This window comes from Acomys russatus, chromosome 6 (genome assembly GCF_903995435.1).
Source record: "Acomys russatus chromosome 6, mAcoRus1.1, whole genome shotgun sequence".
NCBI classification, from domain to species: domain Eukaryota; kingdom Metazoa; phylum Chordata; class Mammalia; order Rodentia; family Muridae; genus Acomys; species Acomys russatus.
In genome coordinates, this window is record NC_067142.1 from 85,078,438 (window position 1) to 85,100,977 (window position 22,540).

At 50.9% G+C, this 22,540-nt stretch overlaps 2 protein-coding genes and 1 long non-coding RNA gene across 4 annotated transcripts; 1 reads left to right on the top strand and 2 right to left on the bottom strand.

Moving 5' to 3' along the window:
* Positions 1-2,720: 2,720 nt before the first annotated feature.
* Positions 2,721-4,475, bottom strand: Garin4 (golgi associated RAB2 interactor family member 4). The gene has a single exon (XM_051148379.1). It carries the CDS (start codon positions 4,473-4,475, stop codon positions 2,721-2,723), a length of 1,755 nt encoding a protein of 584 aa, XP_051004336.1.
* A 5,603-nt stretch (positions 4,476-10,078) lies between these two features.
* Positions 10,079-21,990, bottom strand: Atf3 (activating transcription factor 3). The gene is made up of 4 exons (XM_051148140.1): positions 21,749-21,990; positions 15,470-15,713; positions 11,881-11,988; positions 10,079-10,556 (listed from the first exon to the last, which is right to left on the bottom strand). Exons 2-4 carry the CDS (start codon positions 15,707-15,709, stop codon positions 10,359-10,361), a joined length of 546 nt encoding a protein of 181 aa, XP_051004097.1. The 5' UTR covers positions 15,710-15,713; positions 21,749-21,990; the 3' UTR covers positions 10,079-10,358.
* On the top strand, positions 14,764-15,329 carry LOC127190853 (uncharacterized). 2 transcript variants are annotated; one of them, XR_007830805.1, is made up of 4 exons: positions 14,764-14,884; positions 14,939-14,965; positions 15,020-15,154; positions 15,209-15,329. It is a non-coding gene; the product is annotated as an uncharacterized LOC127190853 (long non-coding RNA). The 2 variants fall into 2 exon arrangements; XR_007830804.1 differs by having other exon boundaries at positions 15,047-15,154.
* Positions 21,991-22,540: the final 550 nt, after the last annotated feature.

Sequence of the window (22,540 nt, forward strand, 5' to 3'; positions counted from 1 at the left end):
GTATTCACACCACTCCCCAGACCACCAGTGCCCAGCTGCCCTGTTCTCTGGCCTGCTATCACCTAGCCTTCCAGCAACCCCAGCCCCTTGATGTTTCAAGCCTGCTTGTTTCACAGACCTTCCTGCTCCCTCTCATTCCCTGTGCCTTAGAGTCCTAGCCCTCATCTGCCCCCGGGAAACTTCCTGCAGGCTGTCCCCCCAAATACACCTGTCAGGCAAGCTGCACCGCCTTCCTCTGCTGTCATCATAAAGAGTTTAAAGGGATTCGCACTGCAGTGTCCCTCTGCACCAGACTGACTCTTCTACTGTAATGTTCTCAGCGCCCATATTAGGGGCTTTCAGGTGAAGGGGTCTGTGGACGGAAGACAGCATGGGCACAAGGGAGCACATTATTGGAGTGCTGTGCAAATGTGTTGTTTTTGTCTGACAGACTTGCACTCACCTGTGTAGAAATCTTCAAATTACAGAGATGCGATGCGGTCTTCATAGATTCCACACTTTGCCAGTCAAAGAATAAGCTGGCTAGGCGTAAACCATTAATTTGGCTGCAGCGGGAGGGGAGCCCCACCCGGTTGACTTAGAGCACTGGGTTAATGATTCTGAGGCTGTTTTCCTCTCAGTAGCAGTCCTATCTAATCTGCAAGTTCCCTCCTTTCTGAAGAATAAGGACTCACTCCAGTTAGCAGTCGCTCATGCTGGGGTCCAGAGCCTTGTTTGGCTACAGGAAATGATTGGTGTGGGCAGGTTTTGAGCCAGCTTCCTTTCTCAGCAGCAAGCCCTCCACCCTCCCCACTCCTCCGCACCCCCAACCCCAACCCCAAGCCCACCATTCTCTTCCCAAGCAAAGCTGGCAGAGCTGTCTTCTGTGCGGACCTCAAAGGCAGCCCTAAAGGACTTGATGCCGGAGGAGCGCAGCCTCCTGGACATGAGCTTTGCCGGTTTGTTTCTTGCGCTGTAGAAAGTTTGGAAGATTCGTATGAAGGAAACAATTCTGCCTTCCTAGAGTTTAATTAGTGGCTGGGGAGATGGGCAGTGAGGTCTCGAATTCCAGGCAGGAGGTCTGTTTACAGCTACAGTGCAGGCAGGAGCAGCCTAAAGGGTGTTCTGGACCCTTTCTAGAAAAAGTCAGCTAGCAGCTGAGTCCTGCTGTAGTTCAAACCAGCTCACAGTGTCCAGTTAGACACAGCCTTCCCAGCCCACAGCCCCTAGACACAGCCTTCCCAGCCACAGCCCCTAGACACAGCCTTCCCAGCCCACAGCCCCTTTCTCCTCTTGGTCAATAGGCAGTGCCTGCTCTTCCGGAGTTGCCCTGGCAGGGTCTGGTGGCCAGCCCAGTCTGAACTCATGCTCTCTCTTGTTCCTCAAAAAGGACTCTGCATAAGGAACTAGGCTGGGGTGACCCTGTCCTTCCTGCAAAGGCCCCACTGAGGATGAGGTAGTTACCTCCCCAGCCTTCTTTTTCTAATAACCAGTCACTTTTTCTTGAATCTTAAGACTGCTGGCTGGGCGCCTGTAATCTCAGCACTCAGAAGGCAGATCTGTGTGAGTTCGAGGCCAGCCTGGTCTACAAAGCGAGTCCAGGACAGCCAAGGCTACACCGTGAAACCCTGTCTAGAAAAATTTTAAAGAGAGAGACAGAGAGAGAGAGAGAGGGAGAGAGAGAGAGAGAGAGAGAGAGAGAGAGAGAGAGAGAGAGATTGATTGCTACATAAGAAAAAGATTCAAGATATGTTTGGGGAATTTTCTTACCATGCAGACGTTTGAGACACTAAAACTGTAAAAGCAGTCACCAATGTGCTCATTCCTCCAAGTTAGCCAGTAACGTGCTTGCCACTGAGCTTGATGGAATAAAAGAACCAATCTCCTCTGACCTCCACACGCTGACCATGTATAAACACACACACACACACACACACACACACACACACACACACACACACACACAGAGCCATCCCTCTCTCTCTCTCACACACACACAGCCATTCTCCTCCCCCCCTCACACACACACACACACACACACACACATACACACACGACTGAACAAAAATCTAGCGCCTCTGAAGGTCTTGAGGTCATCTTGTTCACACATCCCTGCTTTTCAGCTTCTTGCTTTGTTTTGAACTATCCTGTAAGTGCAATGGTGCCGTGGTCTCTGATTTGTCTCTTTTTCAACACTATGAGGAAAATTTATCTCTGTTGTAGTACTTGAATATCCCACATACTACATGGCATTAACTTTCATTTTGTTATTTGGTCTGTTTCCAGTGTTTGGACATTTGGTAGGGATATTCTTATAGCTATCCCTCAAAACATATATACCTGACAGAAACACCCAAGTGCAGACAAGTGTGTGACTCTCAGGTACACAGGTCTGTGTACAATTGCTAAGTTTAGACTGTCTTAATAACCAGTGCTGACACTCTCTCCCATCCCCGACTAGACCCAAGACCTTATCACAAGCCAAGGAGAGCAGTAGCCACAGCTATGGGCACCCACATCACCGAAAGGGAGCCCTCATCCAGGTGCAGCCAGGGGTCTACAATGACGTCACAGACTTCACTATGAGGTCACTCCTGAACTTCCAGGTACGGAAACACAGAGAGCTTCTCGGGGACATTGGTTCTTTATTTAAACTGCAGTGAGAAAGCCGGAACCTACTCTAGGAACTGGCGGCCCTGGGCCCTGGGCCCCTTTGCAGTTTTTGGCTCTGAGTTGTTCTTTTAAAGAGCCTCAAAGGTCACTGTCTCCATGACCTCAGATGTCATAGAACCAGTGATGTCCAGGGCCTGGCCGCTCTCTGTCTCCATGATGGCCTCCACGTTGGTTGCCTCCAGAGTCTTGGCCACGATGTCCACCTCTTGGCCACGTTGTGGCACCAGGCCTTTTGCAGCCAGGTTGGCTCGAATGTTTCTCAGGAACACGCTAATTCTGCCCAGCCTCTTGCTTGTAGAGGCAGAGCTGGTGGCGGAGAGGGTCCTGCCTGGTTTGTGGAAGCTCCGGGTCTCCTTGGTGATAGGGATGTGGCCAACACCTTTGTGTGACCTGCGGTGCCTGCTGCCCCTGGCAGTGCCTTTTTCCTTCTTGTCATTGCCCGCAGACCTGCGGCTGGCTGATTTCCGGACCGCCTTGTCCCCTGAAGTCTTGCGGCGACCTTCTCCTGTCCTGTGGCGATGGGAACTCCTGTTGCCAGCTCTGTCCTTTGCTCTCCGGTCCCTCCTTTCCTTCCTTTCCTTTTGGGCTTCGGTGCTGGCCTCAGAGGCTTTCTGCTGTCCAATCTCTCTAATTGCGCAGTTTTTGCTTGGCAAGGTCAAGGCAAGAGCTGTCGCAGCTGGGTCGCTTGCTGTCTCTTCAACAGGCTTGCCTGTGATTCTTGCAATTGCCATGGTCATGCTCTCTTTTAGGGAGAGGCTGGTAGATGAGCTGGGAATATGCTCCAAGGACTTGCTTGTTGCCCCTGCCAAGGCAGCCTTCATGCTCTTCGGGGACAGCTTGCCAGCACTTGCAATGGCCAGATGGCTTTTGCTCCCTCTTGCCCCCATGGCAGCACCCCCTGCGAGAGCTGCGTGTATCTCTCCAGAGCCTACAGGCCTGGCTGCTGCCAAGCTCAAGGCGCCTGCTAGGCCACCCATTGCCGCTGCTGTTGCCTCTGTTGCTGACTCTTTAGCAAAGTCTTTCGATTTCGTTTTGGGTGTGGATATGGCGGGCACGTCGGTGAATTTGTAAGAGTCATGACGGGTCCCCTCCCCTCCAGCAAAAGCAGCAGAGCTGACCCCACTCACATCTGCAGCCATAGGGAGGCTTCTGACACTGACCTGGTCCGGGTCTCCTTTTCCTTGGGGGTCTGTCACTGTGGGAATAGTCTTGTCTTCCTCATCCAGCAGAGGCATGCACACCGTGTCCTCGGCTGGGATGGCGTAGGTGCTGCTGTTGCTGTCCACAGGTGGTCTCAGGAGGTAAATCAACTTTTCCCAATAGGCAAAGAGGTCTTCCTTGCCTTCAAGAGGGGGACACAACTGCAGGTAGCAGGAACGGCCTGTAGCAAACTTGAGGCGGAGCTGTTGTTTCTCATGGTTGTGAACAGAAATCCTTACAAACTTCAGAGGCAGGAGCCTAGTGAGCTCCAAGGACTTCACAGCCTTGCGGTTTTTGCCCTTGGTGGTCTGGCCGTGTCCGGGAAAGTCTTCACATCCTGGTGCTGGTCGGGCCAGTAACATGACATCAGGGAGTGGAAGGATGGGACTGGTGCATGCGATGCCCACGGTCACCATTCGGACACGGTTGTGCACGTCGATCACCTCTCCCCGTTTGGTGATCTGGATGAAGTCGCTCTCGAATATCGGTGCATATTTGAATATATCATACTCCCCTTTGTAGAGCTGCCGCTGTAGTTTCCCCATGGCGGTGTTGAACATGCCTACTCCGGAGCCACTCTGGGCCGTGTAGTACGGTAACAGAGACTCAGTCTTCGTGGCCATTTTGTGTCGAGAAAGGTGCGCTGGCAAGGTGGGTTCCTGCGTCTCTCTTGGTCTCCGCAGATAAGGAGCAGGGGTGCTCCTGGGTCACAGAGGTGGCACCTACAGCAGGTCTCACAACCCCACCCCCACAAGCCCCCAGTTTGCCTCAGAGCCTCCCAGAGGCCTGGGCTGGGGGTGGGAGCACAGATGATTGACAAGGGGTGCTGTTGAGTGCCTGGACCCCAAGTCCAACCTCTCCAAAGGTGTAGAGATGCAGGGTAGACTCCAGGGAGGTTGGTGTCAGGGCCTAAAGCCCTTCGACCTCCACCTGTGATGTTTTTTAATGTTCCCGGAGAGGCTACAAGCTGCAGCCCTAGTGGGAGAAGTGACCACTAAGGCCTGCAGCGCCCGCATAGCCATATTTATCCCCTTTTCCCTTTGTGACCTGTCGCTGTCACATCTCCCTTTGTCCCATCCTCCAGCTGCCCTGCAGGAGGGCAGGACCACAGGTGGGTGCCCAAAGGAAAAGGTTTCAAATAGGAAAACTGTGTATGAGTACTTCTTTCTTTTAGTCCAGATTGGAGAGATTCAAAGCCTACAGGAATCTGAGGAGATGGGAGATTTGAAACACCTGAGCTTATGGTTTCATTTTGTTGGGTAACATGGATTGTGGTCTTGATCCTTCCACAAAACCTCACTAAATGTTGATGTTGACAACCTGTCATGACAGCTCTGGGCTTTACTAATTAAAATGAAATTAATGGTTACTTGCACTGCACTGCGTGTGACATTTCACATATCAGTGGAAGACACACTAGTGTCTAATGTTCCTGTTCTCACTTCATAGGATAAAACAACCGAAGGCGAGCCGCGACACCCACAAGTGAGAGTATTTAAATCCAGGCCTTGCTGGTCCTAAAACCTTGTTTTAAACCACGACAGGACTTTGCCTCTTTAGGGAAACTTGGGCCAGTCAAATGTTTTCAAGCTAGACTGATTTTTTTTTTTAACCACACATGGGAAACTGTATGAGTGTGTGTGTGTGTGTGTGTGTGTGTGTGTGTGTGTGTGTGTGTGTGTGTGTGTGTGTGTGTGTGTGTTGGAGAAACCAGGACAACCACTTTGGACAGTGGGTGAGCCGAGGTGGGGGTGGGGGGGGTAAATGAGTCGAGGAGGCCACACTGGTTTTTCCCTTCAGTTTTGTTTTTGTGGGAGACCATTCACTCTCTTAAGGACCCTTATGTATCCTGAGTTTTGCTTGCTGCTTTTCCACACTGTGTTCAGGGAGCCGAGCATAGGGGCACAGAGGTAGGGAACTGAGGTCCCTAAATTCCAAGAACCCATTGGAGCTTTTCTGCGCTAACAGCCCTGCTGTGGAGGAGCTTTGAAAATCTGTTTACAGGTGTCGTCATGACTTTGCCTAGTGCCACACGCACACAGCAAGCCAGACTCTGGATTTCCAAACTAGTGTCCCCTGGACCCCCTACTGCAGACTCTCCCAGCTGGTCTCATGAAGGCTTACTCCAGGCATTCATTTTCTGTGGACAAAGGCTATCACTCTGAAAGCACACACACAGCTGTTTGTTAACTGATAGATTCCCCATATAATAACACACTGTTACTCAGCTGTGACGAGGAATGTTAATTCATACTTCAGCAAGGGTGGACCTTGACACTTTATAAGTGAAAGATGCCAGACACAAAAGGCCACGGGACAGGCAAGCCTGAAGAAATGAATAATTGAATAGCTTGCGAAGTCCTGGAGGTGGCACCTAGGGAGTGACTGTTCTGTGGATACCAGTCAGTGGTGGCTACACAGCCCTATGCATAATGTTAAATACTATGCTGTGTGTTTTCATTCATACACGTGTGAATACATACACCATACGCCTTTAGAACTCTTGCTCGAAACTTTTGTGGTTTTAAGAAGGGTAGGCTTTAACTTTTAGGTTAACTGTGTGAACTTGGGCAAACTTTGGCGCTCCCTACGTCCTCATCTGTGGAATGGAACAGTGTTTTTGAGGATCGAATGTCCCCAAAGCCACTGTGGTGATGGCATTAGGAGTCTCCCCGAGCTATTGGGAGGTAGGGTCCTTAGGTCATTGAGGATGTGTCTTTAATGGGACCCTGCCCCCCACTTCCTCTTCCTTTTTTTTGCCTCCTGGTTGTGAGGTGATTTTGGCTCACCACACATTCTCTACCAGGATATTCTGTGTCCCCCACCCCCACCCCCCATAGGCCAGAAGAACAAGACGACTCTATTGTGGGCTCACACTTCTAAACTCAGCCAAACTAAACTTTTTTGTTTTTCAGTGTTTTGTGCATGTGTGAGTAGTGTTGGTGCATGGCATATGGAAGCTCAAGGTTGATTTTTCTCAGACACACCCAGCTGTGGTTAGTTTGGCTGGGTCTAGGACTGCCCTGTCTCTGCCTTAAATGTAGAATTACAAATAGGCCACCAAGTCCACCTGGTGTTCACACAGGTTCTGAACGCAGGCCTCATGTGGCCAGCACTTGACTACTGAGCCATCTTCTGAGCCCTGTTTTTCCCTTTTAAAAAAGTTTTATTTGCATTTAGTGTGTGTGTATGTGTGTGTGTGTGTGTGTGTGTGTGTGTGTGTGTGTGTGTGTGTTGGGGGCATAACATGCCACCATACACATGTGATCAGGGAATAACTTGTGGGAGTTGTCTCTCCTTTCATTGTGTGGGACTGAGCTCAGGTCATCAGACTTGGTAGCACAAGCATTTACTCACTGAGCTGTCTCACCAGCCCAGTGTTTGAGGTTGGTCATGTGTACTGTGTATTCAGATGCAGATTTCAGACTTCTGTGCTGCCCCCCAAGGTCAGTTGTCGCAGGGATATGGGCATTGTCATGATTATTGAAGAATCTCCTGTATCAATGTTGTGTAGAAATTGCTCCCCAATTATCGCTGATTGACTAATAAAAAGCTGAACAGCAGCTGCGCATGGTGGCGCACACCTTTAATCCCCTACCCGGGAGGCAGAGGCAGGCGGATCACTGTGAGTTCGAGGCCAGACTGGTTTACAAAGTGAGTCCAGGACAGCCAAGGCTACACAGAGAAACCCTGTCTCGGGGAAGAAAAAAAAAAAAAAAAAAGCTGAATAGCCGATGTCTGGGCAGAGGAAGGCTAGATTTCCAGTCCCTGTAAGGGGCAAGGAGAAAGAGAGGGAGAGAGAAAAGGGGCCATGAGAGAGTTGCCGTGAAGACAAAGATGGAGCAGAAGCTACCAGGGTAAGACTAGATGGGAGGTAAAGGGGGTCATGGCTCGGAAATATATATTTGTTTTTGTTTGTTTGTTTACCCCAGGCATTTTGTTATGGTGACAGAAAGCTAGCTAACACTTGGAATGGTGCCTGTCATGTCCAGCACGCTGTCCTCGTCACTGAGTGTTAGCTTATTTGTATTCAGTGCTCAGATACTGTCCCCAGACCTCCAGTCATGTGCTGTGGCTTGCCAGGCAGGGGAGGGCTTGGTGTAGGGCTTTTTTGTTAACAGTACTAGGTTCAACCCTCAGTACTGAAAAATGAGGGAGAAGGCACGAGGAAGGGAGAAGGGGAGGGAGAAACCACTGGGCCAGGAAATTCCAAAAATTAGGGTTACCTTTCTTGGAACAACCTTACCCATCTTGTCCGAAATTGCTCTCCCACTTCGACCCCACCCACTTCCCCTTCTTTCTTGATATTTGCAATACAGATGTACTATGGGGCACACAGATGCTAACACATCTAAGTCATGCTGAAACTGGTGTGAGGAGCATGGTGGCAGAAGGCAAGTGCAAGAGGCTTAAGTTGAGGCAAAGAGATGGCGCAGCAGGCGCAGGTACATGCTGTCAAGCCTGATGACCTGAGTTTAGTTTCCAGGACACACGTGGCAGAGAGAGAGAAGTGACTCCAAGCTGTCCTCCATGGTGCGCACATGTACCGCCCCGTCCCCCTCCCAAACTGAATGTAATTTGCAAAAAGGATCAAGCTGGAAAAACATGCATATGTTTTAAGCATATTTATATGTTCAGAGAAACCGATGGCTGAAATATTTAGCAATTTGGATTTCCATTGTAAGCCAAGCATGGTGGAGCACACCTTTAAACCCAGCACTCTGGAGGCAGAGGCCACACTCAAGAATTGAAGGGCAGTCTGAACATAAAGTTCGAGGCCACCTAGGGCTACGGAGTGAGACTGCCTCAAAATAAAAAACCTCAGTGCGAACAGTTAGTGTGAAGGACACACAGTGCTCTTCCAGGGTTCGTCAGTGAGAAACTGAGCACCGAGCAACAGACTAAGGAACAGGATTAGAGTGGGCTGGGGAGATGGCTCAGTGCTGAAACGCTCTTCTGGTCTCTGTGGGCAACCGTACTCCACACACCCTTCCCACCCCCACCCCCCAAAACATACATGCATGCACACACATAAGTAAGAATAAAAATAAATTGGCCTGGAGAAATGGATCCGCAGTTAAGAGCTCTCAGTGATCTTGGAGAAGATCTGGGTTCAATTCCCAGCACCGACAGGGTGGCTTGCAACCCTCCGAAACTCCAGTTCCAGGGGGATGCAGTGCCCTCTCCTGGCCTCCTCAGGTACTGCATGCATGTGGCACCCAGACAAGTACAGACAAAGCACCCATGTGCATAAAATATAAACTAAAAGCCCCTACCTAGTGTTCTTCCCACAAACAAAGAAACCCACCCACTAGTGCTCGGTGATGACCACCCCATGACCGAGAGGCAGGAGTCAGCAAGACAGACGCTTTGGTTCACCATGTCTTGTTCTGGTATTTATTTTGTTGACAGGCCAGGAATACTGCAATAAATAAATAATACTTTCTCTTACAGAAAACTGTAATGATACTATTGAGTAGGATTAAACACTCTGAGGATTTCACAGAAACGTCAGAATTTTAACAGTAGCCAGAGTCCTGGTGGCCAGGGAGGGACCTCCCAGTGGAAATGCTCTGGGCCACATCTCAAGACAGCTACAATACAAAAACAATACCACTAACACCCCGCAATGCAGATGCCTGGCCCTGCACTTGGCTTCAAACGCATGTCTCCACAGGCTGTCACGGGGTGAGAGGAGTGTCCTGCCCTTTGGAAGTTGGACTTGTGCCTTCTGTCTGTGACGCTGTAACAGTCTGCAGCCAAGGACCGGCTGTCACACCCGGGTTCTTCCTCAGCAGTGGGTACGGGGGAAGGAGGCTGGTCATCGGGCCAGCTCCACTCCCCTGGGGTCGGCAAGCTCACGTGGCCACCCGATTACTTTTGAGGGATACAGTCCATGACAGCAGACCCCAAACTCTCAGAAATTGGGTCTGATGAAACTCCTGGAAAAACCATGCCAATGATTGTGCAAGACAAACAGTTAAATAGTACAACCCCTGTTCTGCAATGAGTGCCCTGCGCACAGCCATTCTGGGACGGAACGTCATATTTTCTAGAAAGCACACCCTGGCCATTGGACAACCTCCACAATGCGCGTTCTTGCTCCGCACTCCCTAGGAGGGACATTTGTCAGCCACAGTGGAGGACGTGGTCCCACCCCACCTACAAAGGCATACACTTCTGCATCAGTCCCATCAGTGGGATCCTACTTCGCATGGGGCCCCAGCCAGGGGCCAGCTACGCTGCCATCTGAGGATGGCCGGGACGGTAAGGCCTAAGTCCTGGAGTTAGCGAGACAAAGGATGTTCCTGCCTGGTCCACCGTTCACTTCGGGGCAGAGTGGGGCAGCAGTAGTCAGCCACTGTAGGCCGTCCTGCCCCAACGGCTCTCAGCCGCTGAGATTCTAGAAGTACGCAGAAAGCCAAGTTTTCTAACTGGCTTCAGGGTTTGGGGTGGAAAAGGAGGATTCAGTAGGGACTCCCCAGTAGCCCCCGTGCCTCCGCAGCTTAGCTCTGCAAGGTCCCTTCTTTTATCTGTTGGATAAAGAGGTTCCTCTCGTCTTCCGGAGTCCGCCCGTTCTGAGCCCGGACGATACACGTGGGCCTGTGCAGGTTGAGCATGTAGATCAGGTGCTGTTTCTCATGCTTTAGCTCCTCGATTTGGGCCTTCAGCTCGGCGTTGACACTTTCCAGCTTCTCCGACTCCTGAGGGACAACGGACAGGGGCTAAGCACCTGGGGGGGGGGGGAAAAAGGGGGTGTGGGGAGGGGTGGTGGTGGGAGGACCACCTGGAAAGAGAGGCCTGCGGGAGGAACTCTGCTACCACACAGATGGGAGCACAGAGCTAGGTGGGGGGGGGGGTGGTGCGGACCCTGGAGAGGCCCCCGAAGCTGAGAGAGACCTGTGAGAGAGGGCTTGGAGATAGCCCTGAGCCAGGCTGCCAAGCCTGCTGAAACTGCCTTAACACCAAGTGGTCAGAGGAGGCAGCTGCAGCCCTCTGACCACACGGAGGCCCCACGGGGGGTCTTTGGGAACTGGGGAGAAATCTAAAGAGGTGGTATAGCGTTCCCTCTGTGTCTCTGATCTCACCAAGATGCCCACAGCCACAGGGGTGTTCTCAGAAACCCCGAAGCTGCCCAGGTTTTCACTGACCCTGAACCAATGAGCAGGCGATTGGAGACTATAGAACCTGGCTTATGTCTCTGCCAGAAACTGGCCTGCCCACACTCGGGGGACCAGGAATGGCCTCTGCAAAGACTTCCAGGCTCTGTGGCCTGCCTTGCCTGTGAACCTATGCTGTAGCCCTGGTGTTTCTTGTGGAGTGCCAGCCTGCCAGGGTGCTCAGTGGTGGAAAAGACAGGTGAAGTGGGGCAGGGTTCTCCCAGGCAGGAACACAGGAGCTACATCTGGGTCACCAGAGAAACTTTAGAGAGTGACAAAAGCGTGGTGGCACACGCCTTTAATCCCAGCACTTGGGAGGCAGAGGCCAGCCTGCTCTACAAAGCAAGTCCAGGATAGACAACGCTAACACAGAGAGACCCTGTCTCAGGAGGGGGGAAAAAAAAAGAGCCATTGGCAACAGCAGGGTTTTATTCTTTTGTTTTAGTTGGTAAAACTGGCGAGTAAAGTCTCTTTAACTAAGCTAGCATGACCCAAAAGTACAGAAACTGCTGGGACTATATGAACCAGTGTGTGGCGTGGTCAGAGGTCACTTTTAAAAATCAGTTCCTTCTTTCCATGGTGGGCTCTGGGTGTCAAACCCAGGTTGCCAGGTTTGTACAGCAAGCGCCTTTACCCATGAGCCAGCTTGCTGGCTCCAGATACTCAAGTTTTTAAATCCACAAATCTCTGTTCTATATACCCAGAGTTCCCTCAATCATGCTGACAGCTTTGCCCCATCCCCTGCCTACAGCTGGCATTTCTGCACCACCTACGTGGCCGGCGGCTTTAACTCCCCTCTGCCAATGACACAAAGGCTGATGAGGGCAGGTGTGTGAGCACCAGGCAGGGGAGCCTGGCCAATACTCACTTTCTGTAGGCACTCTGTCTTCTCTTTTTTCTTGTTCCGACACTTGGCAGCTGCAATTTTATTTCTTTCCCGTCGCCTCCTTTTCCTTTCATCTTCTTCAGGGGCCACCTATGAAACCCAAAAGGCACACATTTAAGCCACCATGAACCCAAAATATCAAGGCTGTGGGGGTTTTGTTTGTTTTTAACCGTGTGTGTGTTGGTGTATCTATGTTTGTTTGTGTGTATATTTGCCACATGCATGCATGGTGTCTTCAGAGGCCAGAGAAAAGCATTGGATCCCTGAGAGCTGGAGTTATAGGCTGCTGTGAGCCACTAATCGTAGGTGCTGGGGACTCCAGTCCCCTGGAAGAGCAGCAAATGCTCTTACCCACCGAGCCATCTCTCTAGCCTCATGCTTAGATATTTGTATGAACTCTCTTTACACATATGTGCATGCACATACTTAATCAATAACAAAACTCTAAAACCTGTTCATTCAAGTAGAATCATATTTGAAATTAGTAAATTAAAATCTAAACTATTTAAAAAATACATTTAGATTTTGAAGTAAGAACTGTAATTTTTAAATCGATAACTGTTGGTATTTTGATCTATGCGTACACACAGGCGTGCGCGTATGCACACACACGTGCACGCACACACACACACACACAAGGCTTTGTAAGTGTGTCCTTCCCCCTGGAGTCATCTCCCAGCCACATTCTCCTGCAAGTAGTGCTGTTGTGGGAGAGTGTGGCACCTTTGGGGTGGGAGCCTGGCTGACAGGGATGCACAGCTGGCAGAGGTGGGCTGAGGCACAAAGAGGGGAGTATTGAACTCCTACCACATTCTGAGCTGTGCTTCTTGAGCCACAAAGATGTGCACAAGCTCTCACCACTGGGCACAGAGCCTCCCCAGCCACCATGTCTTCCCTGCACAATGGACTGTATCCCTGAACTGTGAAACAAACTTCCCCAGGTGGCATCTGTCACCCACTTGGCGGCAGTGACAGGAAAATGACAAACGTTTCTGTCTTTACCGGGAGCATCATGGCACATCCTTCCCACGAGGCCAGTGAACTCCTGGAGAAGATGGACTTGAGACCATCAGTGGTACCAAAATGGTATTAATAAGCCCAAAGCTGGATGCTACTGGTGGGTAGAGTACTGAACCCCCTGTTGATTCAGCCCATACATCATACTGATTTCGTGTGGGTGTTCACCCAAACCCTAAGACTTCAGACTCTTGAGCAAAGAGAACATCCAGCCACTGAACTCTGCTTAAGGCCAAAGTCTGGCTGGGATGAACTGTCATGGTGGACTAGCCAGTGTCAGACCCTGTCAACTCTGGGACACCATGACTGACCCACTCCTGACCTTTTCCTAGTCTTCTGAACCAGAACACACCGTGGACTGAGGCTGAGGTCTTGCAATCTACAGAGGCAAAGCCCAAGGAACCCTAACCCGGAATTTCTAATTTTTTTTGTGCCTCAGGACTACAGACCCAGGAAATATAAAAATCACACACACACACACACACACACACACACACAAACACACAGTGGTGTCACAGAAAGACAGCTCAGTGATTAAAAGCATTTGCTGTTCTTGTGGAGAATTTGGGTTTGGTTCCCAGCACCTGTATGGTGACTCACAATGGTAACCCTAGTTCCAAGGGATCCAGAACTCTTTTCTGGCCTTTGTGGCCACCAGGCATGCACACAAATGCACACACATTCATGCAGACAAAATGCTCATGCACATAAAATAAAAATAGAAAATTTAAAACAAAAGTATGAAAATCAAAGAACCAGCAAAAAAAAAGAATTATACTGGTAAACTGTATCTACTTTAAAAATTATTTGGACTTGTGTGAAGTAAGTTTGTTTGTTTGTTTTTAAGTAAGATTTTGACACTGATCCCTGTACTTCAGAACTGGAAAAAAAAAGTTTTTGTTTTTGTTTTGTTTTTTTGAGGTTTCTCTGTGTAGCCTTGGCTGTCCTGGACTCCCTTTGTAGACCAGGCTGGCCTTGAGCTCAGGTCGATCCACCTGCCTCTGCCTCCCGAGTACTGGGATTAAAGGCATGTGCCACCATGCCCGGAAAAAGACTCTTTTATAAATATATCCTTTCCTTAGAGTCAGAAATGGCCTGGGAACATCACCTGGCCACCCTTCTTCCTCTAATGACCTCCCAACGGTCCTTCCCAACCCACCCACCTGTCTAACCTCCCTTCCCCATTTCAAACTATATCATTAGAAAGAGACCTTCCAGGAGGCTCCAGGCTCTAATCTTCACTATCTAGTACTGGACTTGATTCCCACAACTGTTTTACCCTCTCTGACCTCTGAGCTAGCTGGAAGCACAGCAAATGCCCCTAATGGTATCCATGGCAACAGCGTCATAACTAGACTCCTCTCCCATTCACTGGATGCTATGAACCACGCTCCCTTTAGACCTTCCACAAATGTCAGTCCTATTGACCTATCTCTTTTTACCCCCAATGCTAGGGACCACATGCAAGGTTTTAGCCTCTACCACTGAGGTACAAGCCCAGTCCTCAGGCTCCTCTAAACCCACATCTTCTGAGCCACTTTCACTCCTTGACCCAGGCCTGCAATCACACCCATTAAGTAAACTTGAAATAACCTGAACCAAGAAAGGCTGGCAACGTTGCAAGAGTCCATCTCTTATATTCTTGAGGCAGCATAGTTGCCAGCAACCACAGCTTAGTAAGCCGTGCCTATTATTCCAGGTGTCTTATGGAAAGGTTGCTCAACACAGAACAGTGCATGTTGCATGTGTATGAACAGGCGTGAGCCCAGAGGAAACACATACCAAGTCTGTGAGCATTGTGGCCAGGAAGGGTAGGACTAACCTCCTGGTCCTTGGGTCCTCGTGGTGATGACAATCACCACCATACTCCTTGCTTACCCACTCACAGGTGCACACTACTCCTGCCCACTCACAGGTGCACACTACTCCTGCCCACTCACAGGTGCACACTACACCTGCCCACTCACAGGTGCACACTACTCCTGCCCACTCACAGGTGCACACTACTCCTGCCCACTCACAGGTGCACACTACACCTGCCCACTCACAGGTGCACACTACACCTGCCCACTCCCAGGTGCACACTACTCCTGCCCACTCCCAGGTGCACACTACTCCTGCCCACTCACAGGTGCACACTACACCTGCCCACTCACAGGTGCACACTACTCCTGCCCACTCACAGGTGCACACTACTCCTGCCCACTCACAGGTGCACACTACACCTGCCCACTCACAGGTGCACACTACTCCTGCCCACTCACAGGTGCACACTACACCTGCCCACTCCCAGGTGCACACTACACCTGCCCACTCACAGGTGCACACTACACCTGCCCACTCCCAGGTGCACACTACTCCTGCCCATTCACAGGTGTTCATTAATGCATTCTGTTCTTGATTCCATTATCTTTAAGAGAATTTTAAACACTGTCTGGCAGCAGTGTTTTTGGTGATTCTTATCCCCACCTCTATGCCTACTGAATATAGTGGAATGTGGAACGTGTGTGATACATGTGTGCTTACAGAATGGCCACAAGTTGGCAGAACTCACCTCAGATTTCATGACTGACATCTCCAGAGGTCTGTTGTTGATAGTAACTGACTCCAGTGCAGAAGACATCCGATGGCACAGGTGCTTATTCTGGATGGCGAACCTCAGCTCTTCCTTGACAAAGGGAGTCAGGTTAGAAAAATCCTCAAATACCAGTGACCCAGGAGGTGAGAGGCAGGGGACGATGGCAGATGCGCTGACTTCCGAGGCAGAGACCTGGCCGGGATGTTGAAGCATCATTTTGCTGAAAGACAAATTTAAGCCCAAAGTGCTTCAGGGGTCCTGAGGTGTAGGATCCAATCATCCTGAAGTATAGCCTGCCTGCCTCAGAGCAAAGTCCCATCAGCCCCCAGGCTTCTGCTGTGTGTTCATTTCATGCCCATCCCTTGCCCATAGCTAGAGAAATTATAGGAAATAAGGGAAGATAAATTGCTGTTGGTGCTGCTACATGGACATGTTGTCAAACTGCCTCCTAAATATTTATGTTCATACCCATTGACCAGTGATGCTCTCAACCTTGGTCAGCTGCTTTTTGCAGCAGGTAACTGTTAATGCAGAGATTATAACTGGGCAAGGTAAGTGTTCTGTCCTAAACAGCACGCACGCGCGCGCGCGCGCGCGCACACACACACACACACACACACACCCCGCATGTGACTCAGGGAACAACATTGGGGCTAAATGGATCTAAAAGCAGGCAGAAAGGAGAATGCTATGGTTTTCTGGACATGACGTGGCTGTTGCACTCATGGCTGTGGTACCTGCACATGGAAGGCTAAGCCTACCAAACATTCCGGCACAGCTTAGAGAGGGGAGCACAGAGACCCAACCCTAACCTAGGAGCTGCACTGCTGGTCAAAGGGGCCACTTAATGCAGTAGGATAGCCACAGGGTTAGTTGTCCATGTGCCAGTAACTGACCCCACACCCATGTAAGCAATGCTAATTAAATTCAACGGACAAAAAATAAAAATTAAAACCATGCTATCCTCATTGTAAGTAAGACAGATTCTTAAATCACACAGCTCAAAGATACAACTGAAATAAAAATTAAGAGGGTTGACTTTTCAGGCTCTTCTTTTAGATTGGCCAATCACAGAATAGCAGAGAGACAGAGAGAGAGATTAAAAGCAAAAAGCAGCGCCTTCTGTAATCCCATTTTCAGTCTCCTTTTCAAAAAGAAATGGGAAGACACCTGAAATCAAGTCACATCTGTTAGCGAGTGGAAGTAAAACCAGGAAGTCAACAACTTGAATTCAACAACTCCATGGCGGAAGTTTCTCCTGCAGGAAGCTGGGAGTGCGGTGGGGAAGGTGAGAGTAGCTGGCTGTGTTTCTTTTCCCAGCCCTTGGCAGGGAATGGCAGTGCTAGGAGCTCAGGTCCTGTACAAACAAGCAGCCCCTCCTTAACAAGAAGACCCACAAAGCGAGGACCTCAGGGTAGGAAAAAGCGGGGAGTGAGATCTGGATTCAAGGGGGGGGGTATTTAGCTCTGAGGTGCAAGGAGAGAGGCTTGGGACGGGAGCAGAGGGGGATCCAGGATGGGCCTGGTCAGGAAGGAGCAGGTGATTTGGCTGTGTGGGGTTCGGTCCTCATATGGCAGAGAGCCAGCCAACCATCGCTAAACCATTGCTGAAGTTCTGTCCTGCCCAGCACTGGCCCACAATGCCTGCTGGCCCAGTGGACAACTGAATAAACAAAGTAGGGATGAGGGGGGCCTGACCAAATGGCCTCGTTGCTGTGTAGGTGAGCAAACCCACAGCGGGACAAATGAAAATCAAGGGCAGAAGCAACCTAGGAGAGGGGTCCTGAAGTCGCTTTCTAGTGTGGACTCCGGGCAGCCGTGACTGCCACCCCCCTTTCCCTGAAACAGGAGCAGCAAGTATGGTGACTGTACCAGGACACACTAGTCATCAGCCCAGTGCCAGAGGAAACCTTCTGGCAAGTCTCTAACATTTAAAGACAAATTTATCTACCTTGTCTCCTTGGAGCCTTGTGAGAACCCAGTGCTGTAAAACCCTTTTTATACATGAGTTAACTGAGATTTAGACAGATCACATTAACGTGGGACAGGACGGGGCACGGAGATTTGTTTTGCTTGGCTTCAGAATTCACAGTCTTACTTCGTACACTGCAAACCCAAATTATACTTCATTGAACGACAACAATAAAACAACAACAACAAAAACAGAGCAAAAGCTGTGGGCGGGTAGAAGCGGATGGGAGGCCTGAAACAGACACAGTGCTGAGGAGACTAAGCAAAGATCCCTAGGGAACCCCTCAGCCCTGTTCAAGAGACTGCTCTACATACCAGGTGCACACTCAGCTGCTGTGAGCATCCAGGTCTAAGTTTAACTGAGCTGTTGAAGCCATAAAATCCCCACCAGGATTTTTATTTTTTTTAAACAAGATTTGAAGACCACTTAGTTACGTGTCCTCACCCAATGACTCCTTCCACCTCTGAAAGGTGGACTGTGTGTACCCTATTCCCCCCAAGAGTGTTGTGAGGAGCTTGGCAAATAATACAAGAAGATACTGTGGAAAACATTCTGCCACCAGGAGCTACACTGTGGAGGCCTGACCACTCTCCCGTGGAGACTCAGTGGGGTCTGGATACATTCTTGCTGCCTCTCCTCAGTATCCCCTTCCCTGGAGACCAAGGCACACTGGTGGAGGCAGAAATTCCAGTCCAGCGAATGTTGCCCCCTCCAGCAGTCAAAAGAACTCAAGAAATGTATACAATTCTCTCCCAAACAACAGGGGTGAGAACAGAAGGTCTCTTAATTGGATGCTGTAATCCCGTGGTGGCTGCGAGTCTTTCTCCTGCTTCTGAAGCCAGAGGCTCAACATCCTCCCAGACATCCTCACTTCCCCTTCCTTCCCAATGTCACTGAAAACAAACAAACACAGTTAAAGGGTGGAGTTCAGAGCTGCCGCTTGCCTGGCCTTCATTTGCAGGACTGGATGGCTTATTTGTATTCACTGGTCTGAACCACAGCAATTCAGGGTGCCCCTTTAGCCACCAGTTATGTTAATTAATGAGCCCCTGGAGCTCAGAGTCTGCTGTTTGGGGCTCCCCACTTCATCCCCACCCCACGCCCAATCCTTAGTGTAAAGTCAGGAAGACAGAATGTCAGTGGTGTGGAATGTTTTTGTGGGAAGTGGGGGACTCAGGCTTACTTGGGGACACAAACACACTGTAAAGCTGTAAAAGCTTTTTCTGATAACCAGGTGGCTCCATCTGTAAGATCTGGGCTCTTGCCCTTTCTGGTTTCTCTTGCACAGAGGTCCGGCTGTGTCCTCCAGAGAGACAGAGTTTGAAACTTGTTTGTTTTCCGGAGCTGAGGGGAGTGTGTGCGGGTTTGGGGTGAGCTGGGCTGAGCTAACGTTACAGGATCACAGAACTGTCTTGTAGCCTTCCCTCAGGACTCACATCCCTGTCTGCTCCAGCCTCGCCACTTCCAGCCAGAAGTTATGCCACATCATTGGCAATTTCATCATTTTCAAGAAAATGAAACTTTTCTCATTTTTTTGAACTGGAAATTCAGCTCCTAGATTTTATCTCCAAGTAGCTATGCTGGCTCTGAATTTTCACTTTTGATTTCCACTTCCTTCCACTAAGCTGTCTGCAAACCAAGCTATGGGACTAGGGAGTCAGCAGCCACCTTTCCCTGACTCTACATCCTGTTCTTTCTCCTGTTTGAAGGCTGGAGGCGCAAGGCAGGGGTGTGTGGAGGGGGGGGGGACACGGGATGGGACGACAGGAGACTTCAGGGTCAGAGACAGTGTCCCCAAGCCTGAGTTCCCACTCACGAGCCCACCCATGAACCAGAGGCTCTCTGAATGGGACGACAGGAGACTTCAGGGTCTTCAGAGACAGTGTCCCCAGGCCTGAGCTCCCACTCACGAGCCCACCCATGAACCAGAGGCTTTCTGACGTTCAGTTCCTGTTGGAGAGCTGTGAGCCACATTACCAATCCCCTCCCAGGGCTGTGGAAAGGACGCACCGCATGCACGCGCGTAAAAACATAAGGAATCAACACCCCCCACACCCCCACTTTAGAGAACCTGAGTTAGTTGTCAACTCAGTTTAGTTATATTCGTCAGGAACTGACCGGAACCCTCAAGAATTGCAGGCCAGTCTGTGACAACCAGCGTACTATAGCTGACTGCTGAGTTCAGCCATAGTACACTGTAATTCACTGTGTAATTCTCACCAGGTGAATTACACCCCACTATCTGCTGACACCAGCGCTCCTCTGTTACCGTTGCATTGTCAGAGATGGTGAGTTCTCACATAGGAAACCATTTCTTTCTAGAAGTTTCTGTGGCATCTTGGCTACGTCCCTCCTCTTCTGACCAGGTAACCCTACAGCCAGTTCTTTAAGGAACCCCAGACTCACAGAGCACCCAGCATTAGAGTTGTCTATATCAGACCCCCCCCATTTTGTCCTGTAGTAAATCGAGGTCCAGGAAGGGAAGTACTTGCCTAAACTCACAGAGCTGGAGGGTGGTCTGGTCCTGACCCCCACCCGCCCTCTGCTCACTCTGCACCACCACGAGGACCTATCTGTTCAAGTAAGCAACCACAGAGGGCTACCGACCAGTTAGGCAAGTGAGGGCTTTGACAGAATGAAGACACAGGAAACTGGTGTGCAGAGAAAGGATTTGGATAGCCACAGGTGCTGGTCAGCAACGGCTGAAGCCTCCGGATAGAAAGTGCAGCAACCCTTGCCCCACCTTCAAGCAAAAGTCTGTAGGTGGTAACATTATCCCACAACAAATGCCACATGCAAAACATGTGCTCTCTTCTTGGTGGCACATGCCTGTAACCCCAGCATTTGGAACTGAGGCTGGAGAATTGCCATGAGTTCAAAGTAGGTTGCATAGGGAGACTCTGTCTCCAAAAAAAAAAAAAAATTTTTTTTAAAAAAAGGCAAAAAGCAAATTTAGAAAGACTGTGATCTATATAATGAAATCAAGGAAAATAAAATGGCTAGGAGGAAAATACAAAAATGGGAGTTTAAAATGTGGGGTCGGAGCAGGGAACCAAACCAACGGAGAAGCTAGGGGGAGACAGAGCTGGGGAGAGAAGCCCCAGTTCCCGTCCATCTCAGAGACCAGTTAATAACACTGGGTGAGGCGCCTCCCTCGCTCTTGACCCCCCTTACGCCCCGCCCCCCGCTGCTTTTACCTCAGTTATTCCACTTTAAAACCTGAAACTTTGTCAAAACCCGGCTATCTGAACCACACAGCACCCACTGGCAGAGAGGTGTTTGGCGTGGTGGCCTGTAGTTTCAGCACTTGGGAGGCTGAGGCAGGAGGATCCCCAAGAGTTCAAGGACAGTTTGGATTACAGAGTGAGACTATGTCTCAAGATACAAAACAACAACCCCCAAAACACACACACACACACACACACACACACACACACACACACACACACACACACACACACACACACACACAGAGGCTCGCACTTATACAAGTCGTTCCACACCCTGGTCCCTCCACCTGCGGTTCTCTTCGAAAATACAAAGCAAAGAAATCCAAGGGCGGCTTAAAAGAAAGCCAGAGCCACAACGATTCACTACAGCGGGTGAGGCTGGAGGTGACGTCCCACGCTCAGCGGCTCGACTTTACGGGAGCCGAGAGCTCTCCGCTGTCCGCCCCGGGACAGAGCGACACCAGCGCTCGTCGCCTGCAAACTTGTCCGAACTCACTTTCGCTCTCAGCCCTCTACGGTGTCCGGCCACTTAGAGCTCGGCTCTGAGGAGCGCAAAGCGACCTCCAGCGGCTGTGCCGGACCTCGGATCGAGCGTCCCTACCCCATTCATTTCGCTCGGTACCGGGAGCTGCGCTTCCACAAGCCGCGGCCACCGCGCCTCTCAGCGGACTTAGGAGGGAGCCGCTCCCGCTCTAGCGCCCGGAAACAAACGGATGGATGCAGTGGACCGGGGTCGCCAGAGTGTGGGTCACCCCGCGCACCTGCACCCACCCAGACGGCCTCTCGTAGCTTCAAGCTGAAAGCGCGCGATCTCCTTGGTTCCTGGACATCTTTCACACCCCGAGTCAAAACAGAAAGTTCGTTCTTTCACTTTATCAGAAACTTTTCGACCCCCTGCTCGGAAAGGCAGCGGCAAGGAACAGTTCAGCCAAGCGATTGTGGCCAGGAAATCTAGGGCTGGGGTCTCGAGTGGCGCAGGGGTCCCGGGACTAGGGACCAGAGAGGAATTTAGGGTGGGAAGGGCAGCGTTCCTCCTGGTGTCTCTAATGCTCACCTCCAGTTTTCGCTCGGGGAGGCCAGGGTCCAGAGAGCGGCCAGAGGCGGTCCGTCTGTTCCGCAGGCAGGCGAGCACCGAGGGCTCGGCGGCGGCTCGGGAGCCGGGGAAGCACCGTAAGCAGCGCGCCTCGCTGAGTGAGACTGTGGCTGGGAGCGCGTTGCATCACCCCTTTTAAAGCCCTCGCGCAGGCAGAGAGCTCGCTTAACTCCAGGTTACCAATCCCAGGCTGACGTAATGCTATTAATAGCTTCTAGGGAGAACTGTCCAGAGGAGGGGTGAGGAGGGATGAGGGCGGGGCGAAAGGTGGGTGGAGACCGCGGATTTGGTGATGCAAGTGCGAGAAGGGGCGGTCACCGCGCGTCCAGCGCGCCTCGCACGCAGGGGACATACACACCCGCCCGCCCTCTATCTCCATATCAGGCTGGGAGCCGCCCGGGCGCACGGCCAGATGTGCGTATTCGCTGCTGCGTGTTCCAGGCATGAGCCAATGGTGCCCAAGCCAGCGGCATGACTCCACCGCCCTGGCATCTCTCCCTCCGCTAGGTTGGGGAAGTGGGGGGAGGGGTGCTGGGGAGGCGGGTCCTGGCAGTAGCCCAGACTAGGTGAGGATGGGAAGCGGGCACGACCTTTCTCTAAAATGCGTGGGTCATTTTCCCCCTAAAACTTCAGGAAAAGACACCTTCTCTGGCCAGTGGCCTAGCTCAAGGAGGGGGCAGGGAAGGGGTAGAGATGACAATCTCCCGCGTGAAGGAGGTACCCAAAGTTACCGCCCGGTAAAACCACTGTTAC